This window comes from Lycorma delicatula, chromosome 6 (genome assembly GCF_047948215.1).
Source record: "Lycorma delicatula isolate Av1 chromosome 6, ASM4794821v1, whole genome shotgun sequence".
NCBI classification, from domain to species: Eukaryota; Metazoa; Arthropoda; class Insecta; order Hemiptera; family Fulgoridae; genus Lycorma; species Lycorma delicatula.
Genome location: NC_134460.1, coordinates 6,569,170 through 6,593,743, shown reverse-complemented (window position 1 = coordinate 6,593,743; position 24,574 = coordinate 6,569,170). Strand labels below are relative to the sequence as shown.

The window sequence follows — 24,574 nt, the reverse complement described above, 5'->3', positions numbered from 1 at the left end:
AATATCTTCACGTAAACTTAAGTATAACTTAATTTGTACAATATTGAGAACGCACATAATCTCTGCCTTACAAACAGCATCATTACAACAAAAAGAAGTAATTTATTAAAGTATAACTCTCATTAAAGATTTTTGACAAATGTTACAAACAAATTTCTTCTTTGGTGTGTAAATTAATATGGTTCTTTAAATTAGAAAGAAAATTAAAAGTCTTTTGGCAGAATTTACAAACATAATTTTTTTTCTTTTGTATGAATATTAAGATGTGCCTTTAAAGTAGAACGTCGATTAAAAACCTTTTGGCAGAATTTACAAACATAATTTTTCTCTTTTGTATTAATATTTAAATGTGATTTTAAATTAGAACTTTGATTAAAAGTCTTCTGACAAAAGTTGCAAACATAATTTTTCTCTTTTGTATGAATATTTAAATGTAATCTTAAATTAGAACTTTGATTAAAAGTCTTCTGGCAAAAGCTGCAAACATAATTTTTCTCTTCATTATGCATAAGGTGGGTTAATATCATTATCATGAATAAGAGACTTTTGACAAAAGTTACTATTATTTTTTTTTTTTTTACCGTGAAAGTTAATTCTCTTTATATAACATTTACATTTGAATCTTTCATCGCAATAGTCACAAACCAATTTCTTTCCTTTCTGGATAGGTAAATTGTTTTCACTATTTACATTCTCGACTAAATTTTCTTCTGTCGTTATATCACCAGATGCACACTTACACTCAATTTTTTTTTTTGTAATTCCATCATGCACAGAACTATTTATGCATCTCTTGCAGGTAATACAATGCTTGGTATTTCCCTTGATGGTTTCTTTACTGACGGTAACCTGTCAAATTAAAAATAACTAATAATTACAATCGCAAATGAAAGAGACAAATCAAAAATCAATGTCCGATTATGACGGAATAAAACTGGCACAATCAATCTGTTTTTTCATGGAGCCCGCTGTTACAAGACTAATGTATTTTTGTGTTCCTGAATAACGCTTCCCGGATTGGATCAGATGAGTCGAACTGCACAGCAACCTAGATCTTCCAGATATGACTCTTTTGGACTTTTTCCTTGGGTTTGATTATAAGTTGTACAAAATAAAAGTTGAGTTTTTGTGATTTATAACAAATATTGGTAAAGGAACATATATACATGGTTTAATAATGCTGCAGATGCTTCTAAACATCTTCCAAGCGTTAGGTTATTGTTCTAGATGTCTGCCAAGCTACAAAAGGTGCATACGGTGAAGTTGAATAACCTACATTAGAACATGGATAGTTGTTGTTTATTTAAAAAAAAAAAAAAAATTATATTACCCGCTTCTCTTAATATAAGCTGTACACTTACATTTTCACACTATACAATTAGATGAAACACCCTGTATATATATGATAAAACTAAGCAAACATTATTTATAATATATAATTTTATATTATAAATAATAAGATAAACAATATATATGTTTTACTTTGGACTATTATTCTTATTCGGAGTATTTTTCTTATTTGTGTATATTGTTCGGGCATTCCAATGCTCCCTTTTCTGAACTCTGATGTTGCTTGGTTCAGCTGATGAAATATTTCTTAATAGACCTTTCAGGGATGATTGTCAAGGGGTCATCTGCGGTGGAACTAAGTCCCGAGTTACAACACCAGATGTGATTTGATGACAAATGGAGCAGTAAAGTTTGTTTAGATTCAGTTCACCAGACAAATTTCTCCTAGTTGTTCCAGAATATATCCAAGCTCACCCCGTGGAGGCTCAAACTGACTTTTGTAAAAGTTGTTATTTTGGAGAAAAGTTACAAAGTCTGGTCCTACACGTTACGCCCAAATATATATATTCGAATTAAAAAATTAAATGCATGCAATCCAAAATTTACAAGTTTGGTGATAATAATGAAAAATAACACATCAGGATACCAATTTTCCAGAATAACTGGACTGCTTAAATCCAAACTAGGCAATTTAAAAATAAACTACTACATTATTTGAAAAAATAAATCTTTGTTTCAATAGGAATTTATTCAGTGATCTTTATTTTACAGGGTTTTCAACCGACTTTTTTTGCAATTCATTTAGCAAAAACATACATCACTCTTATGCAGGATGGGTGAAGACAGACTCGCTAAGAAAATTTTCACCATTGTCAAGGCCAGTAAATTCAAGTCCATTTGGATAAAAGAAACACAAGATAACCTGGAAAGACTCAACATCTCAGAAGAAGAAATCAAGAACAGAAGAAAATATTGGGATGAATAGACGTAACAAAATTGAGTTGGGTAAGCAAAATATAAATGCTAAAAAGTTAATATGTTTATGATTTATTGTATAATTTATGAAATAAAAATAAATTGTATCTCTAATTCGCTTACCAATTACAAAAATAGTGCGCAATTAAATTTTTACTATTATTATTAGGCGACTTTAATATGCCAAGTTTTATAAAATGTTATAAAAAAAATGCTGCAACTCATCTTACAGATTTTTCTACAAATTGTAATCTTTTACAATCAAATAAATAATTGTTTAAATTTTTTATCATGATAAATGTCACACCTGACTGGTATTTTATATTGATCATGAAACAGAAATTTTTCACAGCAACTGAAATAATTTCACAGTGAGGTACAGGCCCGACTGCAGATTGCAATGAAGGATATTTAACAGTATGTTTAGATTTTTTAGAAATTCCAGACACACTTGTTAAACAAAAGTAACAATCAGTTCCAGATAGGTAAACCAAATGGCAAAGCCTTCTGTGTGCCTTTCAGCTGCCGTCCTCTTTAAATACACTGAACAATTAGTGCATATTATATGAGAACCCCACGTCTTATCCTGATCACCAATTTTATACTGTAGTACAAATTACATGCTTTTTTAATTAAAGGTGTAACATTTTTTCTATTTGATTTTACGGTAAACTCATCACATATATAACAAAAGGCATCCACATCATTTACACAATTTTTAGGCATTATCACACTGCACTCTTAACGAACTTAAGACAGTAATAAGACTGAACAAAATTGATTCATTCCTAAATCCAGTGCTTAATACAAACACAGCTGTGTTTTCAGCTACATTTTTTGACCTGCGCAGACATGATTAATCTTCTCCATGAAGGCTACCTCTTCAGTATTAGATATGATATCATAATATGCGACTATGATATGATTTAATTCTTTGCCTAGTATTGTTTATTTATACCTTACAAATTATGTTAACAAAGTTAAACAATAAAAAATGAGCTAGCAAAATACAATATAGGAGCTTAAAATGCTAACTGTACGTTGAAAAATTAAAAATATCCTTTAATTAAAATTTACAATTTTTTCAAAAATGGTGGGCGATAAAAAGATTGAGTTCATATTTGTTTTTAACATAAAAAACAGAATAAAATCATGCATTGCATGTTAGTAAACAAAAATTATGTTTATCAGTGTAATTAAACATAATAATACTCTAACAAATGACCACCCGTACTTCTGCATTAAAATTCTGGATTTATTTATATGAAGAAGGTACAAGAATATACAGATATGTAAATAACATTTATCTTGCTATACACTTTTATGCTTAGTATATTGTAAAAATGAATATTGTTATGGATGTTATGTTGTTAACACTAATTTGTAACAATTTAAATAATACAAAAAAAAATTCCCAATATTCTTAGTGTCAATGACTATAATTATAATTATAAATTTACCCTTAAATTTGCCTTCCTTGATTTTGATTAGCTCCATTACAGGATTTTATATAAAAAAAAACCACAACGTTATTAAGAATGGATTAGAAAAATAACTAATTATGTATCAATTACAATGGATGACAAAAACATGATTCGAATAGTAATTCATATACATTACTTATCATTATCCAATCATCTATTTCATTAACGAGTTTTTTGTTCACTCTGCTGTAAATAAAAATTAGCAGGAATAAGAATTATTAGTTTATGTCCTCTGCAGTTATTTTTTTAATGCTTTTTGATATGTTTTTTATTGTGAAAAAATATACACAGAAGATGTATATTTACATCCTTCAGTCACCCTCATATCAACTCAGTTCACCAAGGCACAATTTGATGATGCTGATGATGATATGTATGACATGTAAACAAACGGTAGTCTTGTACAGATGTGTGGCCATTCCTGGGGCATGTGGTCGACTCAACCCAAACAATCAAAGTACACCGATATCCACTCTTTTAGATTTTAAATACGTACAAACGCAACTAACTTTTACTAGGATTTGAACCTAAGAACCTTCAACATTGAAAATAGCTGTTAAACAACTGATTTTAGACCACCCTGGTGGGCTAAATCTACGTATATATCTCAAATAACAAAAAATATCCACCACCAACCAGCAACAGAAACCAAAAAAACTAACACCAAAAGTTGACTTTCATGAGATCCCGTTTCATCAATCAATACAAAATTCCAAACTTACATCAAACAATGAATAAATAAATAAAAACTAAAAATTTGGAAACATAAACCCTAATAACGACGAAACTTGAACAACAAGTGGAATGATTATCATTCCAGTTAGCACTGAGTTAAGTTTAAGTTTTGGATTTTTGTACTGATTGATGAAGCAGGATCTTATAAAAGTCAACTTTTGGTATTAGTTTTTTAGGTTTTTGTTACTGTGTTGAATTTTGTTCCCTGTTATTTGAGAATTTGTCATAGTGGTCAGTATGTTGATGATTAATTGAATTTTCGCAAAGTTATATATATGAGTTAAGAAACGAACTGTATGTAATCCAAAATTTAAATATTAGGTAGTAATAATGAAAGATGAAAATGATCAAAAAGATCATTAATGATCTTGATCATTTTAGATCAGGGTTCTGATCTAAAAGATCAGTTCATTAAAAGATCAAAATGTAATAATATGGTAATATGTTTAACTTCTCCAAATGTAAATATAAAATTAAATTTTATTTTACTTTCATTTCATTAATAAAACTATATGTCACAACTGTGATTGATCTGTATTTATATGTATTGATCTGTATTACTAACCTGATAAATATGACAAGTAAATATAATTAACAACCGATTACCCAGAGCTTATTAAAATGAGAACTCTATCAACAAGTTAAAGAAACACATTTCAGACATCACTGAAATTTAAAAACATTTGCCTTCGCACATTAACCATTTATCATTCACACACAACTTAAATCTATATAAATGAAATAGAAATAAATAGAGTTAGAAACAATTTTTTTATAACAGAACACACTGAAATAGCAAAACAAAAAAAATATATATATATATATATATATATATATATATATATATATATATATATCTGTATGTATTTTTGATTAATGATGAATGGTTAATTTTTAAATTTCAGTGATGTCTAAAATGTGTGTAGTTTAACTTGTTGATAGAGTTCTCATTTTAATAAGCTCTGGGTAATCGGTTGTTAATTATATTCACTTGTCATATTTATCAGGTTAGTAATTACAACCTGACCCAATACAGATTAATGACAGTTGTGACACACACACACACACACACTCTCACTCTCTCTCATGAAATTAACAAGAGACAAAGCATGTTTGTTACAATATCCAATAATTATAAATACTTACATGATCTGGATATTCAATCTCTTCTTCTATCTTCACAGAGTGTAAACAATTAATTTCAAGTTCATCGGTTTTCATGTTAAGATTAAACTGTGGTGAAACTTCATCATTTAATGAGATCTCAGATTCCTTTAAAAATAAGATAAAAGAAAAAACCTTACAAAATTTCCAAAATCAGTAAAATGGCTAGCCATTTACATTAACTAAAAACACCTGCAGTAAAAAGGTAAGATCACTCAATGCCAGACTAATACTAGAGGTTGGGAGGTGCTTCAGCTGGAACAGTCGCTTAGCGACCATGAAGTAATCTATTTTGAACTGGGGGCCTCATGGTCATGAGGGGTTGATGTATAAGTAAGAAGAGTGATTAGTGTGTTGGGCATTGGGAGGGTGTAACATATTGTACAAGAGTGTTTAGGCCACCTCAGTGGCATTTCGCCGCCGTTTTTAACGGAGGTAATTTTGAAGGCTTGCCTTATGCCGCTGGAGAAGGCATGACCAATAGATAAACTTGTATATTGGTGGTTGCCTGAGGTAGCGGCAGCTAGAAGGCCTGTTTTGGTGTAATAAGCGTCTACAGCAAGCAAATCATAGAGATGCGATGGAGGAGATTGATTTGGCACTGGAAGAATTAAAGAGGTGTCGGAAAGCTTTTAAGAAAGAAATTATGAGCAGTAAGAGAGAGAAGTGGCAGGGGTTGTGTGATCACCTTGATAGCGACATATGGGGAGACGCCTTCAAGATTGTTAGTAAAACGTTCAGGAGAACGTTACCTGACTGCGTGGAGGTACTGTTCCCCAGGAGGCCATGTGAGGTATTGGAGGTGGTTGCTGCGGCAGAGATTCCTCCATTTGTGAGATGGAATTAAGAAGTGCGGTGATGAAAATCAGTACGCGGAAAAGTCCCAAGAGAGATTATTAGCATCAGTGGCTAGGTCCGTTGTCTTGTACATTGTTCCAGCCTGGAGGAGAGCATTAGATACGAAGATTGTGAGAACGAGATTGCTGGTCTCAAAACTGATCGTACCGAACAGTTTTGACGGAAGCAACTTTAGTAATAGCGGCCATGCCAACTTTAGATCTGTTAGCGAAGGAAGTAGTGGAGAGATCAGCGGGTGTGCCAAAACGTCAAGATAAGCAAGATACGTTCATTGGGAAAGGACGCAAATACGGAGCTGGACGAGAAGGCTGATCTCACAGATCAAACCATGGCTGGGCAGAAGGTATGGCAGTTAGCCTATGAGATGATGGAGTTCCTGTCCAGTCATGGCTGCTTCAACAAGCATCTGTGGAACAGAAAGAGGAGGAGGTCGGATGGGTGCCTCTTCTACGGAGAGTGATGCAGTGGAGCAGCACACAGTGTTCCACTGTGTCAGATGGGTGATGGAGAGGAGAGAGATGGAGCATGTTATTGGTGTGATCACCACAGATAGCGTGGTGGAAACAATGTTTTTTAATCGGAAAAATTGGGACACCATTTGCAATATGGTCATCGATATAATGAGAGCTAAAGCTAGGGAGGAGCTGGAAGATGAAGAGGATGATAGGGAAATGGAGATTTGGGGTTTCTAGATTACGGGTTAGGTGGATAGCCCCTTTCTGGAGGTATGGAATGCCGAGGTGTCTTACAGCCGATGAGTGAATGAGGACTCCAGGGGATTTGTTAAGGGGTTAAAATGAAAAAAACCAGAGTGCCGGGTGAAAGGTCATCTAGGGGGCCCTCCTCTTTCAGGCAAGGCATTAGGAAAGACCCAGTCCTGGCCTACCAGGTGGTACCCAGTGCTGGGAATGACATAGCCAGGTCCAACATTGTCACTCAGGAGGTTAGAGGCAAAGGCACTTGGGATTGAGTCGTGCTTCATCGGTCTAGGTCTGGTCCCAAGAGGAAGGGATGAAAAAAAAGACTAAGACACTACTGCACAATCATTTCATTGGAAGTTCTATATCCAACTGAACATCTGACATTTGACAACAAACTTCTAATTAACAAAAAATGAATACTCAGAAAAAGTCTTTCAGCCCATCGAAGACAGAAAAGAAGACACAATAATGAATGAACTTTACATGGAACATGGAGAAAATATTAGATTTAATCAGAAAAAGAAGAATCGCCTTTTATGGTCATCTACAAAGAATGAACCCCCCAACAGGGTATTTATACACTATAAAAATCTAGAAACTAATAACAACTGAAACAGAGAAACTGAAAAAGAGAGAGAAAAAATGAAAATAATACAAGAAAACATCAAAGAACATTTACTATGGGAAAGAATTTCAAAATATTTCAGGTTTCCAGGAGAGAAAAAACCATAGAAGAAATATTTCTTACCTGGACAGAAGAAAAAATGTAAAACACTGGAAAATAAAAAAAGGAGATATGGAAGAAAAAGAAACTGAAAAAAGAAATAACATGTACATAAAATCAATTTGATTAAACAAGCGAGATTAAAACTAAAAATCAATCAAACATAGATTGTGTAACTTATGACATCAAATATTGATATTAGTTATTTAACCCCCTTAACGGTTTTTAACGAAATTACTCTGATGAACTTCAAATCCAAGAAGTAATAAGAAGTGTGAATTGTATCAAGAAGTGGCAGAGCGAGTCGGAAGCACTAATGCCATCTGCTGCGTCAAAACAAGCTCCCATGAATTTAGGTATTAAGCAGTGTGGATCTTGCAATAAGCTGAAAAAACTTGTTCAGATGTTGTCTGATCAGGTCGCTTCACTTAAGGCCACTATTTCAGAGCTGAGGAAAATGAACAATAAGTCGTTAGTCACAGTTAGTGAATCCAATTGTAACATTACAATTGTGTTCCAATTGTGACCACATTACAATTGTGTTCCAATTGTGACCACATTACAATTGTGTTCCAATTGTGACCACATTACAACTGTGACACAACTGAAGGAGACAGACAAACTGAAACGACTTGATTATTGCAACCAGCTTCTCAAAAACATTGCTGGCGACATTTAGACCCATGTTGTATTTCATGTCAGACGAGGCACGGCATCTTCATTTAAAAGACAATATTAATTCACAGATCACAAAGTACTAAATGGCAAGGAATCCTCACAAGATATTCGAGCGTTCACTTCACAATGAGAAAATTGGTGTTACAAACCGTTTGCGGTAATTGTATAATGGGAACAATATTATTTGACCAGACTGTGAATACACAAGTTACCTCGCAATTTTCAAAGAATTCTATGCACAAGTAACTGATAATGAAAAAGAATACAGCTTCTTCCAAAAAGATGGAGTTACTTGTCACACATCAAACGTTCTGAAGGTGAACATTTAACAAAATATCAACACAATGACATTTTGCATCAGACAACACTCAATATGAACAGTTGAGCACAAAAGTGCAGTGATGCCCAGGTAGCCATGTTAAACATCTTTTGTAACAATAAGGTATATAAATGCAACATTTAAATTAAGTTTTATGTTTTTCTTATTTAATTTATCCATATCATTTATCAAATTTCATTCCAAAATAACCTACCAATTCTGCAGCGGTTACATTATGAGTGATTTTATGTTGCTCACCCTGTATTAAGGGATTTGTTAAACTAATTATAAAAGTAAATTTCTACACACTGTTTTTTTACACTATACTAATGTGTCACATTACTTTTTTTCTTACATTGTACATGTTCCAAATTTCTTTTTTATTTTAGGGACTTTTTTTTTACTTCTACATTAATACTTTTTTTTACCCCTTTAAACATTAGAATGATATGTCCAGTGTATATTAAACTTTTTAATTTGTCTTTCCAGTTATCCAGATCTGGCCTAGCAAAGGTCAATCTAGATAACTGGTATTCCACTGTATGCAAAATCTATAACTCTTACCATTTCATTTTCCACTTTTACATTTTTTGATTTAACTGAGATGGTCTCTTCAATTGATAAAGGATCTTTTGGAATATCACCATTAATCATATTAAACGGTTCCTCTTTCAGTTGTACTAAATCTACCTGCTGCAATGCAAAACAAAACAATAAATGCTAAAAAAGTAAATATTTATAATTTTTTGTATAATTTGAAAAAAAAAATAATTGTACCTCTAATTCACTTACCACACACATTAACAGTACAGCCACAGTCAAATTATTATTATTATGACTTTAATAAGCCAAATTTTGTATGGAAGAACCTAGAAAATGTTTCTTACACCAAATTTTATCATCCGAATTTAAATGTTAAAAATGTCAAATTACTCAACTACAGATTATTCTACAAATTGTAATCTTTTACAATCAAATAATTTGTTAAACTGCTCTGGTAATTTTCCTCATTTAGTTTTTTCTAATCTTAGAAACATTGGTGTTAATATTGTCTACGGTAAAATTTTTGTTAGTCATAAATATACCTTTAAAGATAATGTTACCTAAAATTTTGAATTCTTATCTCATATCTAACAATACATACCAGATTATAAAAATAGGAATTATGTAAGATTCAAATTCTTTGACTGAAAGATAAATTCCAAACAATAGTTATTTATTTGTCATGTTGCTACATAACCTTGAAGCTTGTGTGGAATATGGAAATGCAAGTTTGCAGCATAAGAATATTACATTGCCTGACCAGAATTTGATATTAATCATGATACAGAAATTTTTGCGAGAAATTGGAATTATATTACAGTGGTCACTATGAAAAACGGGGCTAGTATTTAAACTACTGCATCCAAGTTAAAAATCCCACAATAAAAATTAAGGTATCATCAGTAAATGCAATTATTTTTTCACTACCTGGATTCGGCCAATTTTAGTTACAGTCATTTTTCTGAAAATTAGAGGCACGAAAAACGAATTTTTTGCAGTTTTTTTGTTGAGAATGTCGACTTAAATTGCTATAAAATCCAAACCGATAGAGATAAAAATTTTCTACTTTTGAAAGTAGATTAAACAATTAGAAAAAATAAATTTTCAATAATATCAGACAGTAATTTTTTAGAATTTTTATTTGTAGAGCTGAATTAATAAACATTAGTATTTTACGGTGAGGATCATAATAATAGATTTTAATATAATATAAGGATTGAAGAAGCAGTCTCAGTGAGCAGAAAGTCTCAATACTGATTACAGTATATTGATATTATGTCGTTGTATGTTAGTATAAATTGATTGCAATGCCAGTATTCAGTCTGATGAGTTCATTAAGCATTTAGCTGTGATATCTAATAAATTATATGGATTTTTTATTTCCATATGTTCAGTTCATGCTGTTTTTTTTTTTTTTATTTAACTGCTGCATTATGCCAAAGACAGTCTATAATAAGTTAATTCGCATTTTTTTTATCAGGTTTTAAGTTATAGATTTTTTTTTGTAATTTTTCTGTAACTATGTAATATGTGTGAGAGTGTAATATGAATGAGAGGGAAACACTTTCATTTTCCAGTCAACATGGCCATACAATTAAAAGTAGTTAGAGAAATGTAATCTACAATGAATATAAATTTTTTCAAAAGCTATCCGACTTGGAATTCCGTAGCGTGATTTACTTTGATAAAGTTCGTGAACTCAATGCTGAAACACGCGGCATTAGTTGGAGATCAATACAAAGGATATGTAGGACAGCTAAGGAGTGCGATAGCAACAATAGTTGCGTTCAGTTTGAAACGCCAGGGAAAAATAGGACACAGAATGGAAATCTGTTACTGGACAATTTTAACAATCATGTATTGTGCAGAAACATATATCAATAATACCTCTACCGTTCAGAATGAAATCCTTACCGTTAAGAAGTTCAAAGAGGAAATACGGGAAAAACTGAAAGCAAATTTTATCATCTATAACCGTTCGTCGTATTGTGAAAAAAATTGGTTTCAAGACATTTCACAAATTAAAAGCGTCAAGTGGTGGTCGACGTATATTTTATCATAAATTATTATTTTCATCATAAAAATTGGTTTATGAATGAAGTACAAATAACTTACAAGAAGAGAGTGCAGTAATAATAGATAACACAACTTATCTCCCTTTTGTGGTACTTAAAATTACCACAACAGCTGGAGGAAAGCTGAAATCAAACAGTAGCTTTAAGAAAAAGTGGTTGCTTGCCACCGCTTTTACAGATTTTTAAAAAAATTTCAGCATTCTAATAATATGTATAATGTTTACCGATAAGATTTTAATGCCTTTATGTAACCTGTTATTCTTTTTATGTAGATGTCTTTGATAGAAATATTGGGAATAATTGTAAAAATAAAAATAAATGAAAATAACAACACCAACAGTATAGTAATAATAATAATAATAATAATAATACTTACAAAAACTAAAATTTAAAAGATATTTAACTAACAAAAGATATTTTGAACAAAAAGGACATTTCAGTAGATGCCAAAATTTGGCACTAAAATACAGTAATCAAACCAGAGGACCCGTTTGCTTCAGTGTTTTTCTGGGCAAAAAACATTTTCGTTATGATGCCCAGGGAAAAAAATGAAATATAGAAATAAAGTATAAAATCTAATAAGACAGCAACAGAATTAAAATAAAATAAAAACTTAAAACCAAAAATTTTAATTCAAACTAAAATACTGAAAGCGATGACAAAATAAAAAACTTTAACTAAAATGTGAAACACAAAAATATACAACTACTGTACATAAAAAATTTAAGCATACTATTATTAAAAATATGTAAAATACTAATACTTGGAAGAAATAAAAATACCCAGTCCAAAACTTCTTTATTACTGCCTGGACAATTTAAATTTACAATGCAAGGCCGCATAACAAATGTAATCCACAAGGATGTGGCACACAGTCAAGCAGCACTCTCATTGTACGTCCATACCATAATCCCTTTCTTTTTACCCCATTTTCCCCTATCCCTTTCCTTTCCCCCTACGCCTTATTTTTTCTCCTTTCTATTTCCTTTTTTATTTTTCCCCTTTTTGATTTTCCCTATTTCCCTTTCTCTCTTTTTGCCGCGCGTAAATCGGTTCCGTAGTTTTTTAGTCTATACTGGATATATATATATCGAAAAAACTGAAACTGAATAGTAAAAAATTTAGTACAGCGTGTTTTGCTTTTACGTCCAACAGATAGCGCTGTTTTTACCTGTCACATATTAGGTATATAAAAACACGCGCGTATTCGAACGTAACGTTGTGTCAAAATTTCAAAACGATCGGTGAAGAACTTTCGGAGATTTATGATTTTGAACAAACGAACATCTACATTTTTATTTTTATAGATTATTTATATTTAACGTGTATTTTTGAACAGATTTTGATAATAGAAATGTAGTGTCTTACCTTTTTATATCTGTATCGTTTTCTTAAATTTTGGTTTTTTCAGCGGAAGAAATGAGATATTTCTTTCTTTTCCTGTTTAGCCACCGGAAATTACCGTTCAGGTATTACTTCACAGGATGATATGTATGTGCCGGTTATTTTTACACGGATTTGAATACTAGATCGTGGATACCGGTGTTCTTTGGCGGTTGGGTTTCGATTAACCACACATCTCAGGTATGAGAATATACAAGACTACACTTCATTTACACTCATACATATCATCCTCATTCATCCTCTGAAGAATTATCTAAACGGTAGTTACCGGAGGCAAAACAGGAAAAAGAAGGATGACATGTATGATTGTAAATGTAACATGACTTCCGCGCTGTTAGAGAGGTAGCTCTCTAACAAGGTAAAGGTAGACTTTACCTGCTAGACTAAAAGTTCCAGATTCGATACCCGGTTACATCTAGAAAATAGGACCTCAGAAATGGTCGGCCTGAGACTGTACAAGACTACATTCATTTACACTCGTACATATCATCCTCTGAAGTATTATCTGAACGGTAATTACCGGAGGCTAAACAGAAAAAAAAGAAAAAGGTTAACCCGATTAAAAAAAACTGTAGGCACTGGGTTCGGCTCTTTGAATTAACGTTTTTTTTTTAATATTTCATTCTTAATTTGCACATAAAAATAATTCTTAACCCGACAAGAAATTCAAAAACAAACAAAAAGCTTAAAGTTGGTTTAAGTTGTTTTATTTTATATTTTTGACTTTATTTCCTGCCACTGGGTAAAGGGATATATAAAAGCGATAAGACTCTGTTAACCTTGAACGTGCGTGATTGGAGTGAAAAACGGTTACATAACTGTGTACAGCAACAAAACGCTGATGAGACAGGGCGGCAAGGAACTTTTATCTTCATCACGCATTATAAAAACAAATATTCATAATCTATTTTATCTTAAATAATTTATTAATATCAACTGACAACCTTAACATCCAGTTATTTTTTCTTTTTAATTATGAAATAAGGATGGCAGTTAACGGTTTGGAAAGAAACATAGTTATTATTACTTCTTTTTTTTTTAACCTCCGGGATCACCGTTAGGTATTACTTTCAGAGGATAGGATGAATGATTTGTAGCGTGTGTGAAAATGCCATGCCTGACCGGGATTTGAACCCGGGATCTCCGGATGAAAGGCCGAGACCCTACCACTCGCGTCACGGAGGCCGGTTATACTTAGTATACTTGATTACTTTTTTATAATCGTAATTTATTTTTCTCGGAAAACCACAAAAAAAATTCACATAAAATAATGTAATTATAAAAGAAAATAAAAGTTTATAGCAAAATTAAAGCATTTTTTTTTTTTTAATTATTGATTACATTTAAAAAATACGTTTACAATAAATTATATTGAAAGTAGTTTAAAAGTGTTATAATATTAAAAAAAAAACCCTTTCGGCACACCGGAAGGCGAAGGTAGATTTCACCGGTGCTAAGTATGGGATAAAAATGATTTCCACCTTAAAGTTAAGAAAAACTTCATATTTACTCGATACAAAAATAACTGCACGTGAAAAAAAATTTCACACGTTTAGCGTACGACAATTTTAGCCCATCTTACAATTCCGGTAATATTTTGGTCGTCCTTGCCGTAAGGGTTGGTCATATCAAAAATTGTTTCAGACAAAAGCTTTAGGTAATGTTTAGAGGATTAACGATCACTTTAAACAGATTCGATATTGTGCCTATTAAGGGAGGTATGATTTTTTTTGTCTTCAAAACCCCATTTTTTCCATCATTTCCATCAATTAAAACTAATGAATGCAGTAATCTATATTATTAATATAAGGAAGTAATAATAAATAAAAAACTAACATTAGTAAAATAAAAAGATGGCTCTGAACAAAATTGACTTCCTGTGATAACTTTGTACGTAGTTATGATTGTGTGAGGGAGTGTGCACGTGAATGCGACGAGATAGCAAAATTTCTCGAATGTTCCGACTCTCGTCCTCCATCGGATTCGCGCCATAATTCGTCAACAAAAAAGAACTGCGTGTGTCAAAATGTGTTACGTTGATGAAGAGAAATATTTATAAAAAACTGTAACAAAAATTAATATAAGGAAAAAAAAAGAATTGGAAGAAAATAAATAATAAATTAAACGTAAACTGTAAATAAAAGTAACACCAAAAAAAAAAAAATTCTATAATCAAATAAAAAAAAACTAAAATAAAATCCTTTTAATTTTGAAGTTTTTTTTACAAGAGTTGTTTGTTTATTTATATTCACAAAATTATCGACAAAAACCTGCAACGAAAATCACCCCTTGTACTGCTTTCAATAACTCTTCAAAATTAAAAAAAAAAAATCCGTTCTGGAGTTACGAGTATAAGGTGATTTATAGGCCGCACCGAAAACTATTTTTAGAGGTGGTGGTAATTTAGCAAAAACTTTTTTTACAAAATTGTTTATTGATATTCACAAAATTATAAAAAAAATATATATATAACTTTAATTATGCAAAATCGGGAGACGATTTCGTTTTTCCCCCTGTATCTCCCATCCGCTGACCTTCTTAATTGAAAATTTAATAGCGCCGATGTCCCTTCTATAATAATATTATAGTCAAGTTTGGTGAAAATCGGTCAAGTATTTCTGGAGATATAAGGCGATTTACACACTAACATGCATACATATATGCGCACATTTTATAGCGGAAATTTCGGTTTTACGGAAGTTTCGATGCCATCTTTCGGTTTTCTGGTATCCTTAGGGGGTCACTTCGTCAAGACTCGGTGAGAACCGGATATGCCCGGTGTTGACCGATTATTATACTTTCGCTTCTATATAGCTATAGCTGCTATACAGACGGGAAAGAAAAAATTAATTAAAATCTAAAACTACATTTTTTGGTTGCTGAACGGTAACCGTAAAAAAATTAAATAAGTACTATACAGTACTTATTTACCGACTTGACCCGGATATTTTTTACCATCTACTGCCTGTCATAAGAGAACCGCTTGGCAGACTGTTCACGGGTCCTAAATCCAAAACTTCAACATCCTACAGCTAATCGTTTTTGAGTTATTCGAGATACATACGTACGTACAGACGTCACGCCAAAACTAGTCAAAATGAATATTTCCGTTGAAATATGAAAACCGAAATTTGTTCTGATCGTTATACTTCCTTTACTTCGTACAAGGAGTAAAAATTACAAGGACACCTATGTGTCACGATAAAAAATGATTCTGATCAAACTACTTTAATTTTGCAACCGACAGGTCTAAAAAGGCGAATAAATAAAAAATTAAAGCTTGAATAATCTTCTTGACCGTATACTTCAGATTTAAAAAAATAATCAAATTAAAAAAAAGATCGGCGAGAAAAAACATTTAAATAAATTTTAAAGTATTTCTCCGCGTTTGATCGAGCCCATAGGGGAAATAAAGTTTATCAGCGACTGCAATAACCCACCGGGTTGGTCTAGCGGTGAACGCGTCTTCCCAAATCAGCTGATTTGGAAATCGAGAGTTCTAGCGTTCAAATCCTACTAAAGTAAGTTATTTTTACACGGATTTGGATACCGGATCGTAGATACCGGTGTTCTTTGGTGGTCGGGTTTCAATTAACACATCACAGGAACGGTCGAACTGAGACTGTAAAAGACTACATACACTTCATGTACACTCATACATATCATCCTCATTCATCCTCTGAAGTATTATCTGAAAAGTAGTTACCGGAGGCTAAACAGGAAAAAGAAAGAAGTGAACTGCAATAAAATAGTTTAAATCTTAAAATTTTACATTTAATTTCTTTTTTCCGATTTTGCTAAACGGAAATGTTCCATTTTAAAGGTAAAAGGCCACTTTTGTCTTTAACGCTGCATATCTCCCTATCTAAGCAACGTAGCGATAAAATAAATAAAAAAAAGGGTTTTCATCTAGACGATTTAGCTTTAATGATAAATTGTGAAGTCTTTAATGTAGCGTCACAGTTTTTGGCTTTTCTTCATTTTGTGCCGAGGCATTGAAATCTATTGAAAGACTGTGACCGGACCGAGTATCATCCGCTCTCAGCTTAACCTAAGATATGCAACGTTTAAAAATAATAATTGCAATTGCCGTTTAGAAAAAAAGCATCTTAAAAACAGTAATTGTAATTATTGTTTTTAACAGATGGTAAATTTAAACATTTTAGGAGGCTCTCTAGTAACACGGGAACGGCCAGCAAAGCGGTTCCTGACCGTCTTGTTATATTTTTTTATGTGCGATAACACTTGCATCATAATTTTTCATCCTAGTAATATATTTATATAGCTTCGTTTCCTTCCCGTAAAGATTTTATTACAATCTATTTTTTTTTATTTTAATGGATTTATTTTTAATAAGTTAAATAAGAATCTTTTTTTTTTTTAATTACTTTACAAAACAGATAAACTTTATCGTAATATTTAAAAAAAAAAATTATAAATATTAAGGGAGATTAATTATTATTTTAAATAAAATGTAATAAATATAAAATAATCGACAAATCTTGATTTAATTTAATTATATCGAACGTCTATATAAGAAATGTCTTTATAAGAAAACGTCTATATTAACGTGTTACTCGCACAGCAATATACTCATACGTACGCACACACACATGTACACATGTTTTCGGTTGTATTTGAATTGTACAACGCTTGTTCAGTACTGTCTGACGGTAGCCAATCAGAGCGAAGGAAGCCAGCTGCGTTTGTTAAAACTCCCGTCCCTCTCTCCCCCTCGACGCATTAGTTAGACTGATTTTGCCTCATCCCAAAAAAATTAAATAAAAAAAGATTTACCTCTAAAATTCCTCTTAGCAAAAGTCCTCTGTCAACGTATAAACTATACAATTTTATAAATTATGTTATGGTATTATTTTATCATTATCTCTTGAACTATTTAATTTTTTTTTTTTTATTTATTTATTATTAAAGCATTTGTTACTATAAGAAATTTATTTTATTTCGCTCTTCTCCATCATCGCTCACCCAGTTTCCTTTTTAGCCTTTCCCGTTTTCCCCTTTTCTCTTTCCACCTTTTCCACGTTTTCCCGCGCGTAAATCGGTCCATTAGTGTTTTTATCTTTAGCGGACACACATACGAACATGCATTTTTTATATATATATATAGAATAAAAAAGTCTATTTGAATATTTGTTTGTTTCGTAAATATGTCGACACCGGCCCCACCTAGCGGGTACAGTTTTTGCAAAAATATTTATTTTCACGTAACTAATATTCATATTCTGAATACGAACCAAATCGGTCCATAAATATAATTTTTCTAAATATCTCAACCCCGGCGCCAACTAGCGGGACCATTTTTTGCGGAGATAATTCTTTCCATTTAAGTAACACGTATTCTGAATACGAGGCAAATCGGACCATAAATACAATTTTTCAAAATATCTCGACCAAAGCGCTACCTAGCGGGTCCAAACTAATTCAGAAACCTTCCCTGGCATGCGTCCAACCGTTCCCTAAATTTTCATGCTATCGGATGAACGGTTTAGAAAGGCTTAAGAGACACACAGACAGACAAACATTCAATTATATATATATATATATAATTACTTACTTAATAAACTTCTTATCAAATGTTACAACCCTCAGTATCGATGAACTGAAGGCGAACGTTCGACAGAAATCAATGCCCTTGACAACAATGTGCAAAACGTTGCTGTCAAAGTTCTTGCGACACCTGACACAAATTCAGGTGAGACAGTCAGTATCATCGCTTGGAACATTTTTTACAAATATAAAACATATATTACAAAAATATAGTATATATCCCCAACGACAAATGTTTTCCAGCGATTCATCTCAAAGCTACCTCCAAAAATTTTAATAAATAATAATTACCTCTAAAAGTTTTTTTCTCTATTTTCTTTTTATATGATAGATTTTAATCATTATGTAATTATTTCAACGAATATTACGCTACTGGCTTTTTTCATCTACAATACTAACCGGTCACTACACCGAATACTTAGTACAGGATTCGAAACTTTTAATAATTTGAAGTATACGGGTTTCAAAAAAGTCGGTTTCCATCTTAACGGTTACCTGTCTTCCGTACGGGTAAAAAAATATTTCCTACTATTTGAGATATTTCCATGCAAGAAACTTGCAAACTTATGGACGGAAGGGCAAGAAACGAAAAGGACCTAATCCGGTTGTTACCGTAAGTTAGTTAATCCCCCACAATTTTGAAACGGTGAAACATTCGTGATTACAGTAATCATATGGTCCTTCCAGGTTACGTAACATTTCAGAAAAGTCGGTTTAGTAGTTTTTTGCGTGAAAAACAGACTCTCAGAAACTACTAGATTTTTAAATACGGTATAATAGAATTTAAGTTAAACTCTACAAGTTTGTTTAACAGAGTTATTCTACTTCAAACCTAAAAAAACGTGTTTTTCGTCACTGAACTTTTCTGTTCTACGCTGGATATCGTGAAAATAAGGGATGATGGTACTGTTTTTTTTAAATTCTATTTTACAGGTCAAAAAACATAAGAAACCATCAATTTTACCCCTTATATAACGCCTTAAAAATTTCAGTATGACTTATTTCACAGGGGAACTGAAATCCGAGCGAAATTTACGCTAGCCGTAACTTTACAAAGAAGCGTTTTCGGACATATGTTTGTACGTGAACTTTTTCCTTTATTTCAAGATCTAGAATCGGTTCCCAAATTATTTCCCTTTCTTCCTAAATCACCCTGTATTTACGATAAATAAAATAGAACTGATAGTTACCGTTTATTTAATGTTCCATTTCGGACAAACCTCAAATCAGGTGACTTTTTATTAATACAAAAGTGCACGTTAAAACAATCGCACGCGCGCGAATAGAAATTTGATATCGCATATCACTAAATATTTAAAATTAAATAAGTAAAACGAATGAAAATTGCAACAACGGGAAAAGACCCGTTGTTGCAACGAGTCTTTTCGTTTTCGTTTTGACGGGGGGGGGGGGAAACCCCCCCACCGTCAAAACACTTTATCTTTTCTTTTTTGGGATTCCTCAGACATAAAACTTCGAGAAATTAAAAAAAAAGACCATACCCCTTTTTGACTGATTATCATACTTTTCCTTCTTGCAGTATACCTTTAGATCTATGCCAGGAAAATAGAATGAAAAATATTTTCGATCGATTTATACATATATTCTGTGAATTTTTAAATTAAAAAAATTATAATAAAAAGTCATTTAATAAAAATTTCCGAAAAAACTTATAAGATGATCATTAGAGAGAATCTATCTTAAAAAATAAAAAAAAAACGTAAAAAGTGATCCATTTTGTTAATAAATAAATAATTCAAAATGCATGAAAAAATAGTTTCTTAATACCCGTTTTAATTTTAGTTCATTTTTACTTCCTTGTACGAAGTAAGAAATTATTGTGATCGCGAAAAATTTCGATATTCAGATTTAAACTGAAATATCCATTTTGACCATCCCTGAATCCAATTTGACTACTTTCGGCGTGACGTCTGTACGTACGTATGTACTTTAAGTATTTGGCATAAGTCAAAAACGATTAGCCGTAGGACGTTAAAATTTTGTGTTTAGGACTGTTGTAACATCTCGTTGTGCACCTCCCCTTTTGATTGCAATCCACTGAACCAAAAGTGTCCAAAAAACCCCAAAATCTTGTTTCTAACTGCAATAATAAGCCCACATTGAAAGGATTTCAACGATATATCGTAAATGGTATTTATTTTCATTTGTTCCAGTTATAGCCAAAAAAAATTTTAATTAATGAAATATTTGAAAGAGGAAAGCACATCGGTTAAAATCTCCTTTTTCATCTACATTTTTTTTATTTTTTTTTTAAATTTATTAATAATTATTAACCTTTCATTATAAAAAAAAATTACAATGAATAATAAATCAATAGCAAAAAAAAAGAAAAAATATCTACAATTATTAATGAGATAAAATTTTACCTATTTACATTTAAAAAAAGTGTAAGTGTAATTTAATAGGCGTACAAAAAATCATGTGTTGTCAACATCAGATTCCATGTTGTTAAAAATTAATAATATTTTTACATTAATCATAAATTTTTAATTATTTTTTTTTTTTAATCATTTAATGGTATTAAATTGTAAATTTATTACAATTTTTATACTCATTCATTAAAACAAGATTAATTTTATCTTGTGGTTTATGTTCAGCGCAAATAAAAAAATTGGTTATTTAATGTTTAAAGAGCATTCTTATTTAAAATTTCCTTTTAATTTCATGGAACAAGGATTATTTTTTTTTGCACTGTGAGTATGAGTGTGTGTTTGTGTGTATGTAATATATATATGAAATAAGAGAAATACATTTATCTGACAACTATTCGCTCCAGTGAATTTTATACGTGTTTATTCTCTCAAAGAATCGGACTTGTAAAACATATAACAGTATGAACGCATCAGGAACAAATGGTAACATAACACGCGCACACGCACATATATATATATATATATATATATATATATATATATATATATATATATATATAAAACCAAACAACACGAACGAAGATCGCATCTTCGTTCGTGTTGTTTGGTTTACTTGTGTTTCCCGTCACGATTTTCAGTAGTTTTTAATGGGCGTTCATTATGATTGACTTACGTCATGTTTTTTATATGTGTGTATGTATATGTGTGTATGAAACGATAACTTCCAGTGGTTTTATTATTTGTTTGTATTATTCAAATAAAATAAGAGTAAATTAAACAATCTTTTTAACTAAAAATCCTTACGTGTAAAGATTAAACTTACTTAAACTAACTTAGAGAGGAACGTACTTCAGTATGATGTAAATGCACTTCAAGGTACCTTAAATAAAATTTCACGTAAACCCACATAATACATACACAAAAGATTTTATTAACCCTCCCCTTTGAGATAATGAGTGCGATGTAACACTCGAAAACCGTCTTTATTCCGTTGGTTCACAAACGATAACTTAACTACCTATCATTGTATTTACTAAATTAGTGTCTACTCAAATATTCCTTATTTACAGATGTTTGTTACGTAAGTAAACTAGAAAATCCAAAAATAATACGATTTTAAATTATAATTTTCAATTAATATTAAATAATCAGATGTTTCACGAACATCAATTACATATACACACGTATGTAATACCTATTAAATTAAATTTACACATTTTTAAAAGTATGTAAAATTTTATTTCGTAATTATTTTTTCTTTTTTTTTTATTATCATTGAATTATTATGTATCGTAATTTTTTTTTTAGAATCACGGGTTAATAATTATTAAATCAGTATATTTAAATTAAAATAAATAGTTGAAAAAAAAAATAAAAGGAGATGAAGTCTGATTCAAACCGATGAGACTTCCCTTTAAAGATCAAAATATTTTATATTTTTACGTCACGCCGAAACTAGTCAAAATGGATTTAGGGATGGTCAAAATGTATATTTCCATTTAAATCTGGAAACCGAAACGTATCGCAATCACAATTAAAATAAGTAAAAATAATTTAATATTAGACAACGTATAATGTAAAAAAAAAAATTGATGGTGATTGAAACTAAATTGATGGTCTGTAAACTAAATTTTAGATGGAATAATTTTTCATTATTTTTTTTTTGTTTAAAAGTAGGGTAGTTGGAAGATGTTATCGGTGAAGATCGTTGCCGTACTGAGATGAAGCAGAGAAAAGTGAATATAGAGAAAAAATTGATGAAATCCGACAACACTGTTGTCGGGAAGTCATGGTATATTACGCAATGCTTCCAGGGAAGTGGTAACCTAATCCATTCGTAACCATCCAATTTACATATTTTTATCGAGATATTTATTATAACTGATTAAGGTGAGTTTATTTAAATTTTTAATATAATTACAATTTTTGAAACGATAATTTGTATCCTTTGTTTGTATTATTCAAATAAAATATGACTAAATTAAACAATCTTTTTAACAGAAATTCTTTCGTAAAAAGGTTAGAATTATTGTAAAGACACGTACTGTAAATGAACAGCTAAGTTAAATAAAATTTCAGACACCGAAGATTTTATTAAGTGCGATATTACACCCACATAAACACGATAAAAAAACTACATGTCATTGTAATTACTAAATTAGTGTCTACTCAAATATTCCATTTTTTAAATATTTATTAGATTAAAAATGTTAGAAATCAGTTTACACTAGTTTATTTTTACAAAATAAATGATCGACTCCTAAATAGCTTACCGTCTATTACACGAAGATTAATTTTTACTTGAAAATATTCGGAACGAGCGTTAAAATATTTTAAATTCTATTCGTAACATTTAAAAAATATTTACCGATAATCTTTTAATTGAATTTTCCTTTTAAAGTGTATTATAAGGCATAAAAAAATCGGTTTAGTAGGTCGACTGGATCAAACAACCTGCTAATATGTCGAAGGTTCTGGTTTGATTCCAGGCACGAATTTAGCGATTCTTATTAGCCGTGATTCATCTAGTTAATTATGTGTTTAAGAAGGAATAAAAATCTGAGGTTAAAAAAAAAATCTTGAGATTATCCAGGATAAACTAATTGTGTCTTCAAATAACTTACATAATGGTGTAAATTAAATGTAAATCCAACAATTAATATGTAGACTGAAATTTTTCGTTACGATTTTTTAAATGAATCTAAGAGAAAAAAAAAATCACATTAGTTGTCGGGTTCTATAACAATCGTCTGATGTTCCTGTGTTCGATTCTGAACTTGGGTTCGGTATTTTTATGCGATTACCATTTCATTTCATTCATTACATACAATAATAAACGACGCGAAATAAAAAAATTACAAAAAACTATGTTTCTTTGGCTGATCAAAGGAGCACCGAAATTTAAAAAAAATGTAATTAACAATTTAACGATGTACTTGTATTTTCGAAATAAAATTCTATACGCGTAATTTTTTATTACTAAAAACGACGTAGCGCTTTTCTTTTTAGTTCATCCGCTTTTCTAGAACTACCCTGGCAAAAGAGCTTGAAAACCTTTTGAAGATTCTTGGAACGCCGTCTAGCTGCCTACCCGTGTGATTGGAATGCGATAAGCAAGTGTTGCATTTCTGGCTTAAGAAAAATCCCCAATAATCGGTTATTTTTATTAATCCTTAAGCTTAATGTCAGTAGCCATCCCCCAGTTTATGAAAAAGATACGAAAATCTTTGTACGGAATTGTGCGCTTCACAGTTCCAACGGCGTGGTGTTTAGCTGTTGTGCGCATGCGCACATAGGAAACTGCCAGGAAGAGAAAGCACTGTCGCTCCCGCAGAGCCCACCCTGGCGTGCCGGCGGAAAATAGTTTTCTTTTACGCCACGTGTTTACGGAAACTTCCTTTTTCGTTCGCTTCTCTACTTCGATCATCTGCGGAAGGAATACGAAAGTGTTTATTTGTCTTTTCAGTAGCGATCAGAAGACTGCTGAAAGCAAGGACTCTTTGATCGCCAAATCAAGGTAAATTACCTAAAGAGAAGGTAATTAGTAAAAACTAATAACGTATTTGTTTCTGCGTACATAGAAATTGAAATTAACCGCCGTTGGAGTATAGTGTTTTTAAGCGGAGATTTTATCGCCTAATATTACTAAAAAAATATTATCTG

The 24,574-nt window shown here is 31.4% G+C and overlaps 2 protein-coding genes across 2 annotated transcripts in view; one reads left to right on the top strand and one right to left on the bottom strand.

Moving 5' to 3' along the window:
• Positions 1-501: 501 nt before the first annotated feature.
• Positions 502-24,574, bottom strand: part of LOC142326546 (uncharacterized) — a 70,627-nt gene continuing 46,554 nt past the window's right edge. The window contains exons 2-4 of the mRNA XM_075369126.1: positions 9,493-9,621; positions 5,631-5,756; positions 502-849 (exon numbers count right to left, since the gene is read on the bottom strand). Of these exons, the coding sequence (XP_075225241.1) occupies positions 502-849; positions 5,631-5,756; positions 9,493-9,621 (603 nt within the window). The remainder of the gene's footprint in view (positions 850-5,630; positions 5,757-9,492; positions 9,622-24,574) is intronic.
• Positions 22,594-24,574, top strand: part of LOC142326121 (uncharacterized) — a 61,719-nt gene continuing 59,738 nt past the window's right edge. The window contains exon 1 of the mRNA XM_075368322.1: positions 22,594-22,801. The gene's annotated coding sequence lies outside the window, so the exon portion shown is untranslated. The remainder of the gene's footprint in view (positions 22,802-24,574) is intronic.